The sequence below is a fragment of the Ambystoma mexicanum genome, chromosome 2q (genome assembly GCF_040938575.1).
Source record: "Ambystoma mexicanum isolate Mex_15411 chromosome 2q, UKY_AmexF1_1, whole genome shotgun sequence".
Classification (NCBI taxonomy): domain Eukaryota; kingdom Metazoa; phylum Chordata; class Amphibia; order Caudata; family Ambystomatidae; genus Ambystoma; species Ambystoma mexicanum.
Genome location: NC_090924.1, coordinates 398,103,618 through 398,125,286, shown reverse-complemented (window position 1 = coordinate 398,125,286; position 21,669 = coordinate 398,103,618). Strand labels below are relative to the sequence as shown.

The 21,669-nt window shown below is 48.8% G+C and overlaps 1 protein-coding gene across 1 annotated transcript in view; it reads right to left on the bottom strand.

The window, feature by feature from the left end:
* Positions 1-21,669, bottom strand: part of USP11 (ubiquitin specific peptidase 11) — a 2,050,211-nt gene that overhangs the window by 1,027,198 nt on the left and 1,001,344 nt on the right. Inside the window, exon 12 of the mRNA XM_069647415.1 lies at positions 17,111-17,205. Within this exon, the coding sequence (XP_069503516.1) occupies positions 17,111-17,205 (95 nt within the window). The remainder of the gene's footprint in view (positions 1-17,110; positions 17,206-21,669) is intronic.

Sequence of the window (21,669 nt, the reverse complement as noted above, 5' to 3'; positions counted from 1 at the left end):
TTGCTATGCTTAGTAGAAGAGTAGTGCGGCAAGCGCCATTATACATAATCTATATCAAACAAAGAACAGTATTATAAGTATATTTCTACTTTGCACAAGAAGCAGAATCAACCCAGGTTACTAAAGGCCAAACGAGAAAAGATTCATATTCAGCAAAACGAGAAGAGATGGCTGAAACGAAACTCAGCAGAGGCAACTCGTGCCAGGAAAGCCAATGTCATAACAATAAAAGAGGGGAACAGTAGCTACATCTAATTGAAACTAAAAACAGAATATCCTGCCTCTGAAAGGTTAAGATAAGAAGGCAAAGGGAGGTGGTGGGTGAAATGAAAATCAAATACACAAATTGAGAGAAAAGAGACAAATTCACGGTGCCGGAACCCCGTAACCAGCCGAGCAAGAAGAAGCGAGGCTCACACCTACGCTTGGCACCTGACCAGGCAGAGATATCAGAACTTTTCCAGACAGAGGATGCAGTCTCGACGCCAACCAAAGTGAAATAATCGACATGGTTACTAAAGTGATTATTGATTGTAACCATAATCGGAGGAAGGTCAGGTAACTAAGGGGCCTGGCCGACCATTCTGCGTGCTGCTAAGCGAAGTGGAAAAGTATGCATGGGGTTGGTGCCAACCCAATCACAATGGACCAAATAATCTAGGGTCCTATAGTTAGTAGAACCAATGAGACGTCATACTTTTAGTGACGTCTACAGTAGTCATTTTTGAAGGAAGGGCTTAGACGCCCACCTGACAGTGGTTACCCAATCCCCTCACTCTGTTACCATATACAGATATAGTACCTATAGTAAAGTTACCTTTTCCTAACCAATAGATTTGCATGTTAACTTTTCAGTGATACACTTCAATGATGACGATTTTTGAGTATAAATGTTACAACTTGTATGAAGTTCATTGGAGTTGAAGCGAGAAGGAAGATTGCATCACTGATATTCATAACACCCTGTTTTTTTTTTTACTCGTCATTAAACGGACTCCCTTTGCCAAACCATTGGAGTTATCCTTATTGATTGGTGTTGGAGTAATACATCTGCACCCCATCCATCTCACAGGTGCAGCTATCTTGTCTTAAAGTGCTTCTGAGCAAACATCTGCTCTATGGGCCGGCCGGGGGTCTCGGAGAATACCCTTGTTTACCTGGTTCCTCGGGACGACTTCTACGGCGTCCTTTAATAGCAGTGCTCCCACCTCTTCCAATAGAATGCGCTGTTCTTCTTTGGAAGTGGTCCTTTGCCTTGGGAGATGGTTGGCGGGTTGCAGTAGCAGTTCTATCCAATAACCGTTTGCCACGGTTAAAAGTACCAACCTGACTGAGGTGATTCCCTCCCATACGTGGGTAAAGAATGATATGCGTCGTCCTACTGGTGTGGCATGGAAGGGAACCTGCAGCGGGTAGTCATTGTTTGGGGGGTGTTGAGGCGCCTCTGGGAGAGGAGGACTACCCAAACCCCAAGATCTTCTTTGACCTCTCTGAAATTTTGCCAAGACTGACCCTGTGGTGCGCCCCAGGAAGAGCTCTGACCCCGATTGTACCCTGACCCCCATTGTGTGTTTTGCCCCCTAAAGCGGTGAAAATTATAGCCCCTTCTTTGACCGGAGGATTTATTAGTAAGCTGGCCCAGTGACTTTAAGGTATCATACTCCTCCTTAGCACTCTTGAGGGTGTCTTCCACTGCCTTGCTGAACAAGACGTTTGGTTCTATTGGCATGTTAAGAAGAATAGCCTGTGTCTTCAGCCGAAACACAGACTAGCATAGCCATGCGTGGAGTTTGATAAGTGTCCCCATAGCTATTATCCTCCCTGCGTTATCTGCTGCATCTAAATTATTCTTGAGAATGCAGTTTGCAACAGCTTTCCCTTCTGCAACGGGGAGAGAGAGTTGCGATTTAAGGGGCCCTGACGCTGAAGCTATCTGTACGGCCAATTTGTCCCACTTATGGCAGTTGTTGCTTGCCAGTAAGGTGGTGTTATTGGCAATCCTCGCCTGGTAGGCTGCCGAGGAGGCGGCTTCCCTACCGAAAGTATAAATCTTTTTACTTTTTGTCCGGGGCAGCTTCTGAAGAAGCTAGGTGTTCCCGTTTTCTTTCTAGTGGTTGTAACCACAAATGAATCGGGTTTTAATTGACCCCTGAAGTAAAGGGGGGTCTGAGGGAGCTGATCGTAAGACTTTCAATGCGCAGGTTTACAGCCAGTGTTAAGTTTGGGGTCACTAAAGAGGGTTGTATTTGCCTCTCTACAAATTGGAGAATTGGAATGAAAAGGGTAGCGGACTTCTCATCTCCCAAGATGTTTTCAACAAAGTCCTTGTATACTTTGGTCTAATGAGTATCTATCTTGAAATGTTCTGCTGCTTTTAGGAGCATATCACTACATTGTATTTGGTTGTCGACCGGTGAGTCTGCCACTGGTGGGTCTGAATGATCTGGCGACAGCATCACGTAGACGTCTTTGTCGTCATGAAACTGATCTACATCCCCCATGTGCCCTTGGTGTTCAGTGTCCGTGAATGCTCCAGTGTCCTGGAAGTCCTGGGTGTAGTCATAGTAAGAAAGCTGCCCTGGGTCCTGCTGAGGGGTGAGTGCTTGTATGATGGCTGTACAGGCTCTTTTGGCAGGGGGATGTGTAATTACGGCCTCACTAGCTGGTGGAGTGCCCTGAAGGTTTCCTAAAACCTCTGGGTGGTTATCAAAGAAATTGGCTAATGTAGACATACGTAATACGACCCTATCAATTTCTTCTGCAGACCACTGGGATGAACTTGGGACAACAGATGGAGTAGGAGTGGTGGGTGTTGGCTCAGGTACAGGGTGTTTCTTCTTCATAGCCCCTGAAATGGTCCCTTCCCCCTTGGTCATAGTCCCTAAACTAAAGCCCTCCTTTTGCTTAGAGAACTTGTGGTTTCTCGACGTCCGACCTTTAAGTAACTTGTCCGGGATATGTTTTTGATGAGCTCGGAAATCTTTGAAGTGCATGAGGACTTTGCAGGGGACTTCGAGGCGTCGACCGACTGTCGTTGATCGGCATGCGTTTGGGCCGTCGACGCGTCTTTCGACGCTCGGTTGTTGGCGTCTGTGGACTTGGGAGGTTTTGGACACAGCGTCAGAACTGGACTTTCATGTCGATTTCAGGGGCCTGTTGTGCGGCGAGCGCAACGGCCCAGAGTACAGGGAACTGTCGGACCTCCCCCTTGATGCCATGGGTGGCCTTCCAGTCGGCATTGAGGTCGACTTTTGGCAGTTGGATGTGTACTTGGTGTAATGCTGCATGTTCGTGCCAGTGCCGCCGGGTATCGTCCCCGTAGCAGAGCAGCCGGCCTGCCTGCTGCGATTGGGGGCTTGCACGCGAGCATCCAACAGATCCCATTCGCCTTCATCGTCACTTAAGACACCAATGCTGCCGTCACTGGAGGCACCAACGTCCATGGCGACTTCGGCCTGCATGGCGTGGTGGGCCCAGCCCTTTGTCTTGTGGTCCTTAAGTCTCTTGAGCTTGAAAGATTTGCAGTGCCCTTCAATATGGTCCCTTGGAAGACCGAGATTGAACACCGGGTTTTAAGTCTTTCCAGGGAACTTTTCGGTTGCAAAATGGGCAAAATTTAAATGGTGTATTCACCATTGAGTGTGGGAAAGGCAGCCTGGCGAATAAAGTGGGTGGAAGGGGAAAATGCATTTTCTTAGGATAACAAAGAAATGAACCACCCCCCACTCTCCCTACTGAGAGGGCCGAGGCATAGGGCGGCCTTCCAAGGCCATCTGAAAAGTTTGTCTAGAGTTCAGTCGTCAACGAAGGTAGTCCTCGAAGCCGTCGCCGAAGGTCTTGCAGGGGAACGGCTAAGAAAGGACAGTAAGAGTAAGCTAGATTGAATTATATTTTGTAAATAATGGGGTTAGCCAGAAGGAACTCTGCTTTGAGCGACTGGCAATGATGTTGGAAACAATCTGAGAGATGTCTACGCGTGAAGCACCATGGGTACAGTGGACGTCACAATAGGGATAGTATTACTGGGATGTCCTGTCGACGTCCCTTTTCAAGTTTCGAAAAACAACAACTAATACTCTGCAGCTTTCACTAGATGTCGGCCTTTGCATAGCATGTGATCAAGCAGATTCCACAAGCCTCAGAAAAGAGAAAGAAAGAGCAAAAGAGAAAAAGAGAAAGAAAGAGCAAAAGAGAAAAAGAGAAAGAAAGAGCAAAAGAGAAAAAGAGAAAGAAAGAGCAAAAGAGAAAAAGAGAACGAGAGAGAGAGAACGAGAGAACGAGAGAACGAGAGAACGAGAGAACGAGAGAACGAGAGAACGAGAGAACGAGAGAACGAGAGAACGAGAGAACGAGAGAACGAGAGAACGAGAGAACGAGAGAACGAGAGAACGAGAGAACGAGAGAGAACGAGAGAGAGAACGAGAGAGAGAACGAGAGAGAGAACGAGAGAGAGAACGAGAGAGAGAACGAGAGAGAGAACGAGAGAGAACGAGAGAGAGAGAGAACGAGAGAGAGAGAGAGAGAGAGAGAGAGAGAGAGAAACCTTTCCACCATTCTAGCCTAGCACTCTGATGTGGAGGGACCACAGAACCATGGTGTACTAGCTATCGGCCAAGAGTGGCAGGTAAGGAGAACGATGAGGAATCCGTGGGAAAAACATCCATCCGAAAGAAAATTGCTAAGGCAAATAATTGTTCTTCTATTTGATTCCTTCCTCCCACACAGATTCCCAATCTTTCATAGACACCCATAACAGTACGTAGACCTGAAGGAGGGAGTATAGCAATGACATCACTCAAGATTAATTTATAGAATCTGGCCTGGTGCATAGACTTTAAGAGGCCAACATACATATGAAGCAGGAGCTCACAGGTTAGCCAAAACCCAATAGAGGTACGTGGATGAGTAGGAACAAGTTACTTACCTGTAACTGTTGTTCTCCAGCATGGGTCTGGCATGGATTCACATGCTCATGAATATTCCCTATCGTCAGGCTGGGAATCCTCAGTAAAGAAAAAAATCAGTATCAGTTTCGTTTCTGATCTGTCTTTCTTCGTAGTAACCAATCACTGATCTCTGGGTCATACTGCCCCCAGCCAATGACTGCCTTCTCCCTAAGCCCCGCCTCTGGCAGCCATCCTTAGATTTGGTAGCACGCAAAGTGGCAGTATGACCAAGTGAAGAGCCGCAGGGCGGTAGGGTTCGCATGTGAATCCATGCCAGACCCATGCTGGAGAACAACAGTTACAGGTAAGTAACTTGTTCCTTCTCCAGCATGGGGTCTGGCATGGATTCACATGCTCATGAATAAAAGAATACATAGCAGTACACACATGCACAACCACGGGAGGTGGCAACAGGCTCAACATTAAGCAATACAACAACTCAACATTAAGCATCTCTTACCTCCTTACCAGGCTCACCTTAAGCGAGCAGGTTGTGCAGCACTGCTTGGCTGACCCTGGAGTCCCGATCGACGCAGTAGAATCTCGTGAAGGTGTGCGTCGACCTCCACGTAGCAGCCCTGCAGATGTCCAGCAGGGGCACACCAGACAGGAACGCCGTGGTAGCAGCGATCGCTCTGGTCGAATGGGCTCTCGGACGACCGGGCAGCGGTCGGTTTGCCAACCGGTGACAGTGCATGATGCAGCCGGAGAGCCATCTGGAAATGGAAGTCTTCGAGAGAGCCTTCCCTTGATTCACAGTCCCAAAGTTCACAAACAGCTGTGACGTCTTCCGAAAACTCTTTGTGCGGTCCACGTAGAAACTTCAGCGCTGTAGCTACATCCAGCGTGTGCAAAGTCCTCTCGGCAGGCGTCGAAAACGACGGGAAGAAAAGTGGTAACACCAAGGGTTCATTGATGTGGAAGTCCGACGGCACCTTGGGCATGAAGGATGGGTGCGTCCTCAGCACCACCCTCATGTCGTGAATAGTCAAGTATGGAGGCTTGCAAGATAGGGCCTGGATCTCTCCCACTCGTCGTGCGGAGGTGATGGCCACGAGGAACGCTGTCTTCCACGACAGTAACTTCAAAGGCACCGAATGCATACGCTCGAATGGGGCCCCCTATGAGCCTGGTCAGCACCACATTAAGCTCCCACACCGGGGCTGGAGCCTTCACCGACGGGAACGATCGGAATAGTCCATTCATAAATTCCTTCACCAGGCGATGAGACCACAAGGACGCCCGTCCCGAAGTCCTGATATATCGGAGATGGCAGCCAGATGTATTTTGATGGAGGCGTGAGCCAGTCCAGCTTTGGCCAGCGACAGTAGGTACGGCAGTACTTGAGAGGCCGTAATCCGCAGAGGGTTAATCTTCTGTGCACGGCACCAGACAGAGAACCTCTTCCACTTATGTCCGTAGCACTTGAGAGTTGAGGACGCCCTGACTTTTGCAAGAACCTCTCTGCAGACAGCCGGGATATCGTACCCTCCAAACTCTAGTGCTGCAGGAGCCAGGCCTGCAAGTTCAGCGACTGTGGGTCGTCATGAAGAATGGCGCCTTCTTCTCTGGAGAGAAGATCCGTGTCCGCCGGCAGCTTGACTGGTGGGGACGTTGACAAGTCCAGAAGGTCCGGGAACCAGATCTGCCTCGGCCACGCCGGTGCGACGAGGATCATTCTGCACCTGGACTTCTTGAGCTGGTTGATGAGACGAAGCAGCAACGGTAACGCGTATAGAAACAGGCCGTCTCAAGGGAACGAGAAAGCATCGCCCATGCTCCTCGGCTGCGGGAACCTGCTGGCGAACCTCTGGCACTTGGAGTTCATCGCCGTCGCGAAAAGGTCGATCCGGGGTTTGCCCCATCGTTGAAAGAGCCGATCCACCTGGTCCTGACATAGTTGCCACTCGTGGCACGAGTGTAGCTCCTTGCTGAGTGAGTCGGCGATGGTGTTTTTTATTCCTGGCAAGTGGAAGGGAACCAGAAGCATCCCCTGGGCGACGGCCCAGTGCCACAGATCCTGGGCCTCCTTGGATAGGGCTGGGGATCTGGTGCCTCCCTGCTTCCGTATGTAGAACATCGTGGTGGTACTGTCGGTGAAGATCCTCACCACTTTGTCCTTGAGGGACAGAAGGAACGACTTGAGTGCCCAGAACACTGCTCAAAGCTCCAGAATGTTGATGTGGAGAGACCTCTCCTCCGGGAGCCAAAGGCCTCTTGCGTGGAGATCTCCGGTGTGGGCCCCCCAACCCTCCAGGGAGGCTTCCGTCATCACCGTCTCCTGAAACGCAGGGGTCTGAAAGTCCATGCCTGCCGTGAGGTGCGCACGGGTACCCCACCATAGGATCGCCCGACGGAACTCCTCGTCGAGAGGGATCCTGTCTTCGAAGCAGCCCGTCGCCTGAAACCAGCGGGCGTCGAGGAACTCCTGTAGCGGATGCACCCGAAGTCTGCAAAGGGGTACAAGGTAGATGCATGAGGACATCATCCCGAGGAGGGACTTGATGGACCTCACCCTGGCCACGTCTGTGGCTAGCAGGCGTTGCACCTTGCCCAAAATGGCCTTCGTCCTCTCCTCCGACGGGGAGGCCAATTGCCCCACTGTATCGAGCTTCGCTCCCAGAAACAGTGCTACTTGCAACTGAACCAGATCGGATTTGGGGTAGTTGATGGCGAATCCCAGTTCCGTGAGCAGCCGGACGGTCCTCGCTGTGTGTTCGACGGCGAGTTCTCTTGTCCTTGCACGGATTAGCCAGTCATCCAGGTAGGGGTAGACGTGGATCCCCTGCAGGCGCAGCCGCGCCGCCACTGGTGCCAGGCACTTGGTGAATACCCTGGGTGCCGACTTTAATCCGAACGGCAGGGCTCGGAATTGGTAGTGGCGTCCCTGAACCACGAACCTGAGAAACTTTGTCCTTTTAGAATGGGGATGTGGAAGTAAGCATCCTCCAGGTCCAACGACGATAGGAAGTCGCCCTCCTCCAGCTGACCCAGCACGTGCTGGAGGGTGACCATCCTGAATTTCTGTGCCTTGATGTACTTGTTTAACCGACGCAGGTCCAGGATGGGGGGGCCAACCGCCTGTCTTCTTCTTGACGAGGAAGTACCTTGAGAACACTCGAGCCCCGGAGCCTCCTGGGGATGAGCTCGATGGCACCTTTCTTGAGCATCGCCCTTACCTCCAACAGCAGTTGAGGGAAGTGATTCTCCTTCCTGGCCACGTGAGGAATGCGAGGACACTTCTTTTGGAATTCCAGCGAGTGCCCGTTGGCCAGGGTGTCCAGCACCCAACGGTCAGTGGAGATGGACTCCCACACGCTGACGAACTTCGTCAGCCGGCCTCCCACCGGGGTGCTTCGGTGGGGGCCCGACGCTATGGCCGGTTCAGTCCTTCTTGGAGGAGGCCTTGCCGCCTTGGCCTCCTTGATGACGACGGCGGGATCCTCCTTGCTTGCCGCGACCTCTGTAGGCCTCCTGGGACGAGGAGCGGGCCACCTGGCGGTATGTAGAAGAGCCACCGCTGGATCCCTTGGAGGCACCCTGTCTGCCTCCGGAGCTCCGAAAGGGCTGTCGTTGAAGTACCCCTAGGGCCCGGCCCGTCTCCGAGTCGGTCTTGATGGCCTGGAGCGACTCATCCACCGTCTTCCCAAAAAGGTTGCTGCCGTCGAATGGCATATCCAACACTCTGGTCTGAACGTCCTGGCGGAAGTTCGTTGCCTTGAGCCACCCTCGTCGTAGGCAAACCCTGTTGCCCATTTGGCGAAATCCGGTATCGGCAATGTCCGTTGCCACCGTTATGGCATGATCCGACGCCACCTCGCCTTCCTGAAGAATCTGTAGGGCTTCCGCTTTCTTGTCGTCCGGAAGGAAGTCCAGCAGGGGAGCTAACTTGAACCAAAGCTCCCTGTCGTAACGTGCCACGATCGCTAAGGCATTGGCCGCCTTAATCGTCGTCGCCGCCGATGAAATGACCCGTCGTCCCATGAAGTCCAACCTCTTGCCCTCGCTGTCCGGCAGGGAAGTGGAAGTTGATGCTGCCGCACCCACTGCCTTCTTCTTGGCCGCTGCCGAGACGACCGAGTCCAGCGGAGGCTGGGCCCTGAGGCACAAGGGGGCGGCGTTGGGGACCCGGTACTTCTTCTCGTACCTGTCCCTTTTGGCGGGCGTCGTAGAAGGGTTGAAGACAGCCAGCCCTTCATCCCAGATGTCGTCGAGCAACGGCACTGTCAGGACCGTCTTTCTCTTGGCCTCCCGTCGTTGATAAAGAAAGCCTTCCTTCTTCTGTTCCTCCGGGCAGAGTTGGAAGAGCTCGGGCGCCCTGGCTATCATGGCGTGAAAGGAGCCAATTTCGTCGGGCGGTGAGGCCCGAGGGGGAGGCGATGAAGGAATGTCCGTCGTATCATCGCCACCGTCGTCGTCCGTACCCGTCCCCGTATCAGTCGCCGTATCATCCTGAGGGTCAGGCGAGGAGGATGAGGGGTCCACAGGCCTTGTGGGCATGAAGGGCAGAGCGGGATGGACTCTCCTCCGCTTGTTCGGGGGGCTTCCCGACGGTCCTGGCTCAGGATCCTCCGTCGGGGTCCTTGGTAACCTCGTCCTTATCTCAGTACATAAGGATTGGATTGCCAACAAAATGAACGCCGAGCTATCCTGAGGCTCTGGCAATGGCTCCGATGGGAGGGACGGTTGCTCCACCGGGCCTTCGTCGTCATTGCCATCCTCGCTATCTTCGATCTCCTCAGCAGGATCCTTCCCCTGGGATCGAACTTTCTCGAACCTCTCGTTGAGGCCCTTCACGGTTTCCACCAGATCCTCCTCAGAGGCTTATTGAGTCTGTAATGGCCACCAGCCCCCCCCCCTCTTTATCCGCCGGGGTCTTCACGGGGGTCTTAACGATGGGCTGGAAAGAGGATTCCCTCTGCGGTGGCAGGGATACTCTGGGCCCAGAGGCCGTCTCCACTGGCGTAGTCTCAGCCGGCTTCGCCAGGGCCGCAGCGACCACTTCGATAGAGGCCTTTGCTGGCTGGATCAAAGCCCTCACCACCTTAGGTGCGTCCTGGGCCTTCGACCTTGGGGGTAGGGTCAGCGCCTTTCTCCCCCTCGGGCCCGTTCGCGATCGACCGGGGCCGCTCCAGCAGCTTACCCGGGTTCTCGGACTTCCTCTTCCCCGAACCAGTGTGCTGGCTTGTGGTTGAACGTGCCGGGGAAGTCGCGCCCTGCCTGGCAGCCGAAGAGCCCGACCTTTCGGCGCTCCCGGTGCCTGCGGACTCGCGGTGCTTGGCCTTCTGTTGGGTCGCCGGGGCGCCCTCACAGGACTTAGAAGCCCGCTCAGACTTTTTCTTCACCTTCTCACCTGCTGTGCCCTTCTCCAGCCAGGCGGCGAGGCGGCAACGACGATCTTGCTTGGTCCGTTGCGAAAGATTCTTGCAGAGCGCACAGTCCGTCTCCACGTGCGTCTTGTCCTCATGAAGGCAGTAGATACATCGCAAATGCTCGTCCTCCTTGAAAACATTCTGTAATCCGCATCCAGGGCAGCACCTGAACAGCTTGGATCCGGGCGTCGAGCTTCCCTTGACCTGGGCCATGTCCGTTGCCGCAGATCTTCCGGAATCCTCCAAGAAGCGTAAACTCGATGAAAACTTCACCCTTGATGGGCGTAGAAGAATTCCGAAAGAGGTCCCCGTTATCGGAAGTAGAAACGGTGGAGCTTGAGGCTCGATTAAACCGAAAAAATGAGAAAATCTCCTGAAAAAGCGCGAAAACGCAGCAAAAACTCGAGAGCTAAAGCACGAGGACTCCCAACACTTGAACGTGCGGTAAAAATCTGAGGATGGCTGCCAGAGGCGGGGCTTAGGGAGAGGGCAGTCATTGGCTGGGGGCAGTATGACCCAGAGATCAGTGATTGGTTACTACTAAAAGACAGATCAGAAACGAAACTGATACTGATTTTTTCTTTACCGAGGATTCCCAGCCTGACGACGGGGAATATTCATGAGCATGTGAATCCATGCCAGACCCCATGCTGGAGAAGTCAAGGTTTAGATCTCAGGAGACTGAGTGGGGTCAGGGGCCCTCAATGAGTCCACACAGTATGGCACACAATAATTCAATTTAGCCGGTCAGTTATAAAAGAACAAACTACTTACACCTGATAATGTTCTTTTTACTGGCTGTTCCTCTCACGGATTTCACATCTTAGATGTATCCATATCCTGCTTTGCAGTCGCATACATTTCATAAGGGCGCTGTGCAGCATCAAGTCGTCCCTCAATTGTTACCATTGCCAAATCCGAACGCAACGTCCATTTTAGTTTAACTAGCACACACTGTGCCCGTTGACTCCGTTCTCAGTTTTTCCCCTCTTTCTGTAAAGCCAACTTGAGGATTAAAAACAACGCATTGGGCGTTGAAAGAGAAGTATATTACTAAATGCACCCACAGTCAGAGGGGTAGGCTGGGACAGAGATGGAGAATTTGTGGTAGGAATATCCAGTAAATATTGTTTTCTTCTAATAGATTGTGTCCTCCCACGGATTTCTATTCATAGATGGACTACCATAGCAGTTTTGAAGATGAAGGTGGGAGAAGTGGACTTTTGTATGATTTTCCGGGTTATATATGGATGGGTACTGTGTAGAAACACTCTTCCAAATTGAGCGTCCTGGCCTGACGGTGTCCAATCAGTAATGCTTTGAGAAAGTGTGGAGTGAGAACCAACTTGTGGCATTGCAAATGTCCTGCACTGGAACACCTCTTTGGAGAGCCGAAGTGGTTGACACTCCTCTGGTGGAATGGGCTCTTAGGATCTCAGAGACCTCTTTTTCCAAAATGGAGTAGCACTATGAAATGCATAGGATGATCAAACGCAATACTTTGTTTGGTCATGGCTTGGACTAACCTGTGGCCGGTATCACCAGTAAATAGTTGGCCATCTTACCTGACATTTGCCATCCTAGAAATGTAGAAACTAAGCACTTTTCGGGTCAAGCCTGTGTAAACTCTTCATCCTCAGAAGGTTGAGAAGGTGGGTAAAAAGCTGGTAAAGTTATTTTCTGTGTCAGATGTAATTCAGACATAGCCTTGGGAAGGAAGGGGGGACGAGCCCTCAGGACTACCTTCTTGGAGAATATAGAAAATGGTAATTTGCATGACAAAGCTTGTAGCTCACTCTGCGAGCTGAAGTGATGGCTACCAAAAAGATAGTTTAAGGTTAATAACCTGAGCGGACAAGAATAGAGAGGTTCAAATGGAGCTCCCATCAAAAATAAATTAGTTCCAAATTCAAATCCCAGGACTGAACCAGAAAAAGGACCCGTGGGAAAGCATTTGTCAGACCTTTGAGGAGTTGTACGAAAATAGTGGTCTTAAAGTAAGAGCCTTGTTTGAGCGTGTGTTTAAAAATGGATAACGCCACCAGGTACCCCTTGATGGTATCCACTTGCAGCCCTTGATGGGGTAGGTGCAGTAAAAAAGAAAGCACTGCTGGTGCATTACAAGAGAAAGGATCAGATGCAAGATTTGCTCCAACGGCAGCAGTATAGTGCTTATTTTGCTGGTCATCTAGCCGAAAGCAACACCACCACCACATATCCCGGGAGGTCCCAAGCGTTGTATCTTAGCCTCTCAGAAAGCAAACATGAAGGTTCAGAGTTCCGATTCCTCGGTGAAGAAGATGGCCTCCCACTTGTGAGAGTAGGTCCACTCTCTGGGGAAGACAGATTGAAGGGCAGATGGACATTTTTAGAAGGTGAAGGTACCACATCCTCACCCAATCTGGAGCAATCTGGATCATGGACTTCCCGAAGTTCCTCAACTTCCGGATAACCGGAGGAATGACAGGGACTGGTGGGAACGGGTACATAAGTGGAAATTCCCAGTTCCCTATGAATGTGTCCCCCAGACGTCCACTCTAAGGCAATTCATGGCGCAGAACAGATTGCACTTCCTGTTGATACTGGACGCAAACAGATCCACTTGAGAGGTTCCCCAAAGGACGAAGATCTCTAAAAAGACTTCTTGGGCTAACTCCCAATCGTGGGAGATTATGCTCTGCCTACTCAAAGCATCCGCCGTCATATTCTCTTCTATGGCTAGGTGAACATCCGACAGAGAAATCTCATTTTGTAGCACACAAACCAGAGCTCTATTGCCTTGCTGCACAATGGTAGTGACCCTACACCACCTCTTGTTGAGGTAATGCATGACCATTGTGTTGTACGTCATTATCAGGACATTCTTCCCCCTGTATGGAAGGTAAAAAGGCCCTCAGCACCAGTCCGATCACCCTCTGCTTTAACATGTTTATGTTTAGTCTTGATTCTGATGGAGAGCAAAGTCAGTTGATTGTCGGATCGCTCAAGTGAGCTGCTCATGCCGGTAGGGAAGCATCCGTGACTACAGTTCTCTCCGGACAGGGTTGTCAAAAATGTTCCCCTAACAGCACATTCTCCTTGCAGGCCCATCACAGGAGATCCTGTTCGACCTTGCTTGGGACCTGAAGAAGGCCCATCATCATGTCTGAGAATTGTGACCATTAGGATCTGAGGGCCACTGGAGGGATCTCATCCTTAGATGGGCTTCTGGCACCAGGAAAATGCAGGAAATGCAGGATGCCATGATGGCCAGGAACCTCAAAGTTGAATGCCAATAGATGTTGGGTGTTCTGAAATGTTACCTTCGGCAAGATATGTTGAGCCCTCAACTCAGGAATGAAAGCCTCCAGGACTGCTCCAAAGAACTGCAGCTTTTGAGAAGTTATCTGGGACGACTTGAAGTTGAGGGGGAAGCCCGGTTTGTGGAGAGAGTGGCAGGTGCTGTTGAGAAGTTGCAGAGCTTGTTCGGGGAACAAGCTCTGATCAGCCAATCATCTATATAGGGCAAGATGTGAATCCCTCCCCTCCTTGGTTTCACTGCCACCACCGCCATCAACTTGGTGAAGACAGTTGGGGCGGTGGTGAGCCCGAAAGGCAGAACTCAAAATTAATAGTGCCACGTACCAATGGTGAACCTTGGGTACTTTGTGCTTGGGACGGATATGCACGTAGAAATTATCATCATAAAGGCCGAGTGACACCGTCCAATCCTAGAGCTGAAGGGCCTGGAGGAACTGCAAAACAGTGACTATCTTGAATCTGACCATTCTGATGGACTTTGTCAACTGTCTCAGGTCCAAGATTGGTTGCAGTCCTCAGTCTTTCATGGAAACCAGAAAATAGCTGAAGAACCAAGCATGCAATTGTTCCGCTACAGCACCTTTCTCCACCAGGGAAAGAATTTTCTGTAGAAGGAGCGTATCCAGTTCCTTGAGAGATTGCTTGCTGGGTGGACAATCTGGGGGCCTTTTTAGAAATGGAAGACAGTAGTACCCTTGGGCCAGTGTCTGTAGTGGCCATGCATCTGAAGTAATGCAATGCCATTCTTGCAGATGCTGGGTCAACCTGCCTCCCACCTTGGTCCTGAGTGCAAAGTGCTCTGAGAGGTTTTGGGGCTATGGAAGAAGGCAGTGAGGAGGTGGCTTCCTTCGCAGTTTTTCCTCTACGGCTTCTGGATGTACGCGAGAACCTCCTTTGTCCTCTCTGGGAAGCCCAACCTCTTCCCCTGTGCCTAAGTGGAGTAGCGAAAAGAATGCCCTCTCCAAGACGGAGTAGAAGGGTGGTGTGGTTGTGGCTGACAAATGACTGTCCCAAAAGATTGTGCAGCAGCCTAAAGGGACTGAACCCTACAGACTGGAAGAAATCCTCAGGAGCTGTTCATATTTTGCTGCTCATCAAGCCTTTGAGTCCTCTCCGAACTGCCTTTAGCTAGGGTTGCGTTTTGGGACTTAAAAGACTTACTGGGCCAAGACAAGCTCTCTAGAACTTTGAACCAGGCTAATGTTACAACAAATAACCATTTTGCTCCCTTTAAGTGACTTTACTATATGTGTTTGCAGAGTAAATGTTTTGCCGTATGAACTGTTAAAAACCGCAGGAGCGCATAATAACTGATAATAGGATAACATTGTCTTTTCCCTTTACCACGTTGCCTCAAATGTAACTGCGAACAAGTGTGAAAGTGTCCGTTAAAGGGTATTCTGAAGTATTCCGAAATGTTCTAGTGTAAATGTTTAAAGTATTTAAAGTGATTCTGGTATGTATATATAATAAATATACAATTTTATATAAATTATAATTTTAAGAGCTTCTTTGATGTGCATGTCTAGCTAAGGTTGTGTACTTGCCTACAGCTCACATCTTCCTCTTAATTTAAGCCTGACTGCTCTGCCACTCTACCAAGGTCCCGAGTTAGTACAGACCGATACTAAGATTTTGAGCTCTACAAACCACTGGGATAGCTTACTAAAGTCTTACTACCAGTAGGACTTTCGGAGAACTCCCTGAACAGGTGATTCGTGTGGTTGGGAGTTTGCCCATAGCACTTGCCCAAGTCTAATGCTGGAACACATATAGGGACCCTTATCTGAAGTCCCTGAACACTTTGACTAACTCTGAAAATGAATACTTACTTGTTTAAGAACATCTCCTTTGGACCTTTGACTTCCCTGCAACTGAACCCTATCTCAACCTGCCTACAGCTGACACCACTAGGGTCCCTCTTCTGCCTCTGAGAGAAGTCATGCAATAGACTAGGGAAGGACTAGCTAACAAAAGGATTCTGCCTTGAAAGTACAACAAGTGTAAAAGTACTTAGTTGCTAAAGAAGTTAGTGTGGTAACTGCATCTCTGTGAAAGAATAAGTTAAGTGACATTACGTTTATGCTTACCTTTGAATTGCATTCTGCCCCTCGACATACCGATTGTATTCTGAAAGTATATCTAACCTTGTTTTATTTCCCAAGAATAGTATATCACTACCCTGAATGTATAACCTTAGGTTTGACTCACCTTGACTTGCTTCTTGCTCCTCGAGTTAAGGTTATACCTTGCTTTGCATATCATAGGTATTGAGGTGGTTTTTAGGATTGTGTTTATATGACGTTATAGTGCATACTTACCCAAGAATTATCTTGGTCTACTCATATTTAAATTACCCCTCTATTTTTACAATACACAGTGTTTCAGTGTTTCTTTGGACCATGTCTATGCTACAATGTCTTTGTACCTCCGAAGAGAAGTCTGGCTGCTCAGTCTATACTTCCAAATGTTCTCCAGTGGTACAGCCTTATATTAAGAGTGGATTTAATTACTGGCACAGATGTATGGTTTTATGAAGCCCTTAGATGGACTTTAGAAAAACTGTCCTAATAAATATATGAAAAATATCCAACAAACAAAACGATTTTTTTTTTCATCCTGGGGTCTTGTGGATATATGTATGAACAAACATGTTATTTATACATTTACTACATGCAGTCATTTTCATAACATTTTTGGGCATTTATTTAACGTATTAATTTATGACTTTGTGCCACCACCAACAATTCAGGGTTGTGTCCTCTAACAAGATGCACAGAAATGTACATAAAGCGTTTAAAAGAAGAATGCATAATGAATCTTAACGTAGTTTCATTAATATTCTTTAAGCTCTTATAATTAACAACTCAATTATGTAGTTATCTTGAGCTCACTCTTAGTTTTTTCATATAGCATCCAGTTTAGTGTTTTTCATGCTTTCTAGCTGCCGTATACCATTATCAGCATGTTTATCCCTCTCAATCGTTTCATGCCTCCCCTGCTAAATAATATGTAGTTGTCCTTTCATCTTCCTTAGTCACATGGCTCTTTTGGATACTAGGAGTTTGTTATCTTCAAACATGAAAAGCCTTTAGCAATTGTTCCATGCCCCATTGTTTAGCTGGATCAGTCCACTCCGCATTTGCATAGTCTCTTCCATGTGAACTGCATATAAAGTATGGTGTTTTCTCTTTGTTATAATGGCGTCAGTGTACTTTCTTTTCCAGAAGTGACTGGTTTTTTTTAATAGGTCTATGAAACATTGTTTATCTTGAAAAAGGGCACAAGCCTGAAATGTTGATGCTAGCCGTATGCTACTACATTATCATCCCAGGTGAAGCCAAACGTGTGGACATTTACATGGAAAAGGCCAGTAAACTGGACAGGACAAAAGCAAACTTACACAAACTTTTGCCAGAAGTACAAGTTAGGACTTTTGCCATCACAATACTTCATACCAAATCTTTCCCCTAGCAACTCATCAAGACTCACATGAAGATGTCATCACGGTCTAGAATTGAATTAAGAGACTCCTCCATCTGGTAAATCTTGTAGAACCGGTGACTGAAGACATCTGCTACCATCATCTGTCAAATAAGAGGACGTGGGCATTAAACTCGATTGATGTAGAATTTAAGAAGGGTGCAAGCAAGAATTGTTTACATTTCACCAACCTGGACCAAACCCAAACCAAATTCCTTCCCATCATTGTTCATCAATCCTGTATGTTTTTGCTGCATCAAACACCTCAATAGTTGATTTACTCTTACAGTTCTCTTTCTAAAAGCGTTGAAAAAACAACCCATCAACCCCTCGCCCCAAAATCATGCAAACTATGAAACCACACAGTTCTTAGATTTCTTGGAAACAAAAGTAAATGTTTAATTTGGGGCAACAAATTCAGCTGAACAAGCTCCATCTTAACAGTATAGAATGGGATAATATAAACATCAGACCAAGAAAGCTCTGCATGCTTTGCCATTGATGTTATTACATAAGACCTCTAGCTCGTTTTCTCTCTGTAAGAAGCATCTACTAGCTTCACTCCTCTCCACTGTATTTAATTTCTCTTCTAGACCAAATTCATCTGCTCTGGGATTCTAGGGTCACTTTTTGGGGCCTGTCAACAATTTGCCTCTCACCCTGTCTTTTTCGGCAGCAAGAGGGTCTTCTCCCTTTTGAAATTATGTAACTTATATAGAATTGGATCGGGCTAAATTGCCCAGTACCAAGGGTGCCTTTCAGGCTCCACATTTGTGCACTAGGGTGCTTTTATCTACACATGTTCAAGGGAGCAGGTTTGTTGAGCTATTATTTATTTATTTAGTGATATGGTTAACTTTACACACAAATATTAATTATAAAACTGCAAAACATAGAAAAAATAATACAATACATATACACCCATCCCCTTTTCATGTGATAACAGGACATTATATTTACATTATGTATTGACCTATTCAACAATTCATGTTTCCATTTGATTTATTTCATTCCCCATCACGTTTTTCACCACCATGATGATGAGGTGAAGTTTATTACCCACCAAGCATTGAATCTGAAATCCATCTGTTCAAATGGAGTTTAATCTATGGAAAAACTCAAAATAAACAAATCCTACGGGTGCCAATTTAAGACATTGCATCAGTAGATGTCTAGCAGTTTCTAAATGGCCAGGTTTCCTGCATATACAACAGATTCTCTTCTCCCTATTGTTAAGATGGATTCCTAGAATCTGGCCTGGTGGGCAGATTTTAGGAGGCCACCCTAGTTATAGTGAACTCAGAGGTTAACCAAAATCCAAACAAGTGAGCAATTGACAACATCCAAGGCTATTCTCAGGAAAGCGTGAGTGGGGCCAAATGCACTCAATGAGTCCACACAATATAATACATAATAATCCAATTTAGACAGCTTAGTATAAAAGAAGTTACTTTCTTACCTGGTAACATTCTTTCGATGGGATGTTCTGACGACGTATTCCACATCTATGACAGGTAATCACCACAGCTGTGCTGCTTCGGAAAATTTTCCGCGCCTGCGTCGATGACGTCGATAAGCTGTCCTCTAGGGCCTCCGTCGAGCTGACGTCACCGGATGTTATAAGTAGGACGCACGACGCCCATAGCCTCAGTTGCAGTTTTTCCCCAGAACGTGTGGCACCCATCTTCTGCCAGGATGACTACAGAAAGCCTTGCGGAAACTGAAGCTGCAATTGCATAAGAAATTCTGTAGAGGGGCAGGTAGGGAGGGAGAGATGTGGAATACGTCGTCGGAACATCCCATCGAAAGAACGTTACCAGTTAAGAAAGTAACTTGTTCTTCGAAGGGATTGGTTCCTCCAACGTATTCCACATCTATGACAGACTCCCAAAGCAGTACCAGCGTAAGAAGGTGGGAAAAGAATTTAGAATTGTAGAATGCCCAATTAAATTGAAGAATAGAGGACCGCCTTGCCAAAGGCCAAATCTTGCCCATGGAATCTTGCCCCAGAGTGTGGACCTACTCTCACAAGTGGGAGGCCATCTTCTTCACCGAGGAATCGGAACTCTGAACCTTCATGTTTGCTTTCTGAGAGGCTAAGATACAACGCCTGGGACCTCCCGGGATATGTGGTGGAGGTGTTGCTTTCGGCTAGATGACCAGCAAAAAAAGCACTACACTGCTGCCATTGGAGCAAATCTTGCATCTGATCCTTTCTCGTGTAATGCACCAGCAGTGCTTTCTTTTTTACTGCACCTACCCCATCAAGGGCTGCAAGTGGATACCATCAAGGGGTACCTGGTGGCGTTATCCAGGGAGTAGTGTTTTACAAAAGTATGGACAGAGGCCCTTGTGGCTGCTTCACAAATGTTACGAATGGGAACACCCCTCTGCAGGGCAGTAGAGGCAGCCACACCCCTAATGGAATGGGCCCGTAAGCCTACCGGAGGGTCCTTACCCGCCAAGCGGTAACATTCAGAAATTGTCAAGATAATCCATCTAGACAAAGTGTTTAGTAACAGCTTGTCCCAAACGCCTTCCAGCGTATCCTACAAAGAGCTGATTGTCCACTCTGACCCAGGACATTCGTGAGATGTAGAAACGTAAAGCTCTCCTAGGATCCAACCTATGGAACCTCGCCTCTTCCTCATCAGGATGCGGATGATGATAGAACGGCGCAAGAATGATTTTCTGGCTTAAATGAAATTCCGACACAACTTTCGGAAGAAAAGGAGGACGAACCCTAAGGACAACCCTGTCCTTATGGAACACTGAAGGGTGGCTCAACGGAAAGTGCCTGCAACTCACTCACTCTGCGAGCGGAAGTAACCGCAACTAAAAATACAGTTTTCAAGGTCAAAAGCATCAAAGGGCAAGAATGTAAAGGCTCGGGAGGGGCGTGGCCAGCAGGCTCAGCATGGAGACGTGATCTCTGAGCTCCCGGGCCGCCAGGAGAATCCTGAAAAATCCTGAAGAAAACCACGAGTAGGCAAGCATAAAACGACACCAACCAAGAGTACGAATCCAAGGCTACGAATCGTTGAAGTTGGAAGGTGAACCGGAAGCGAGATCAGGAGAAATCCGACTGGGAAAATATGGCGACCAGCATCGAAACGAACCCAAGATGGCCACCGGGCGCCGACAAAGAAATGCAACGCAGACTAATGTCTTCTGAAACAGGCGAAGAGGAAGTGAGATAAAGGCACTGCAGAGATCGGCTGAGACGGAGACACACTGATCCTGCCGTGGCGATTCGCCTTCGCTGGGACGGCCATCGGGCACCAAATGGATAAACGTCCTCACATCTTGACATCCCTGGGGCCGACGGAGCGAGGGAGAGGCGCCAGTGCCCAGTGGACTGAACGACCTTGTGGCGAAAAGCAGGCGCGCACGCACACTTGTTTCCCCGCTGTACCCCGCACCCGAGGAGTGAAAACGGAGATCGGGGTGACTCCAACTCCAAGAGTGAGGAGCTGCCCCGGAAAGCGGGCTGTGACACAACCTCCCGAACCCCGATCCAGGTAGGACACAAGCCCTCGCGGGCACTCCGTATAACGTTGAGAGCCCGCCGATTGACAACAGATTCCTGCAGTGGGGAAACACCAGACGGAACACAAACGAACCGGTAAGGAGAGAGGGAGGCGGGGAACACGCATCAGACATTGAACCAGGCGGAAAGAACAGCAGGCAAGGAAAGAGGAGACCCTGCCCGCCTCACTGGCTAGGCTGGCCTAATTCACGGGCTACAATATCAGCCAAATAAGAACTGCTGCAGGAGGCGAGAATAAGGGAGAGCCCACAACTAGACAGAAATCAACAGGCAGCCCACACAAAACGCTCCAACACGAATTGCCACAAGGGCAAGTGACAGACCGAGCTGAGAGTCCTACAAGGGGAGCAAAGTGGGACAATCCCGTCCAAGGGCTGGGAAGACAGAACCAGAGCGAGATACAGGGACATGAAAAAAGGAGCTTTTACCCAACCCTGACAACTGGAAGAAATACGCCCAAATAGCAGCCACAATCGGAACAAAGATTGAAGCAATCCCCATAAGCAACCCACTGTAACAAGTTTGTCCTTAAGTGGATCGGTGGAGAGGATAGTGAGACCCTGTTATCGCCCTAACAGACGGAGGAACCCAGCCTGCAAGTAACGCACCAAGCAAGACAAGCCGAGTACAACATGGGGGGAATCCCAAATAGACAAGAAAACAACCGATCTGACGCACAGCACGGCTGGGATACCACCCTCTCCACCAACACAAGCAGCACAGGGTGAACTACTCCCATACTCTGGACCTAGACACAAAGCAACAACGGGCCAACATATAATTGCCGTAATGGGCAAAGAAAAGGCTAAGAAGGCAGCCAATCAAAGCACAATGGAACAATATACAACTTCCACCACGGTTCAGCTAATGGAACTAAACAGGTCTGAGGACACACAAATTCCTGATGAAAATCTTTCCCTAAGAGACGTGATGAACGCCATCTCCAACTCGCGAACCTCCATGGAAGTCAAAATGGACGGTATTAGCACAGAGGTCTCCCTGCTGCGCCAGGATCTTC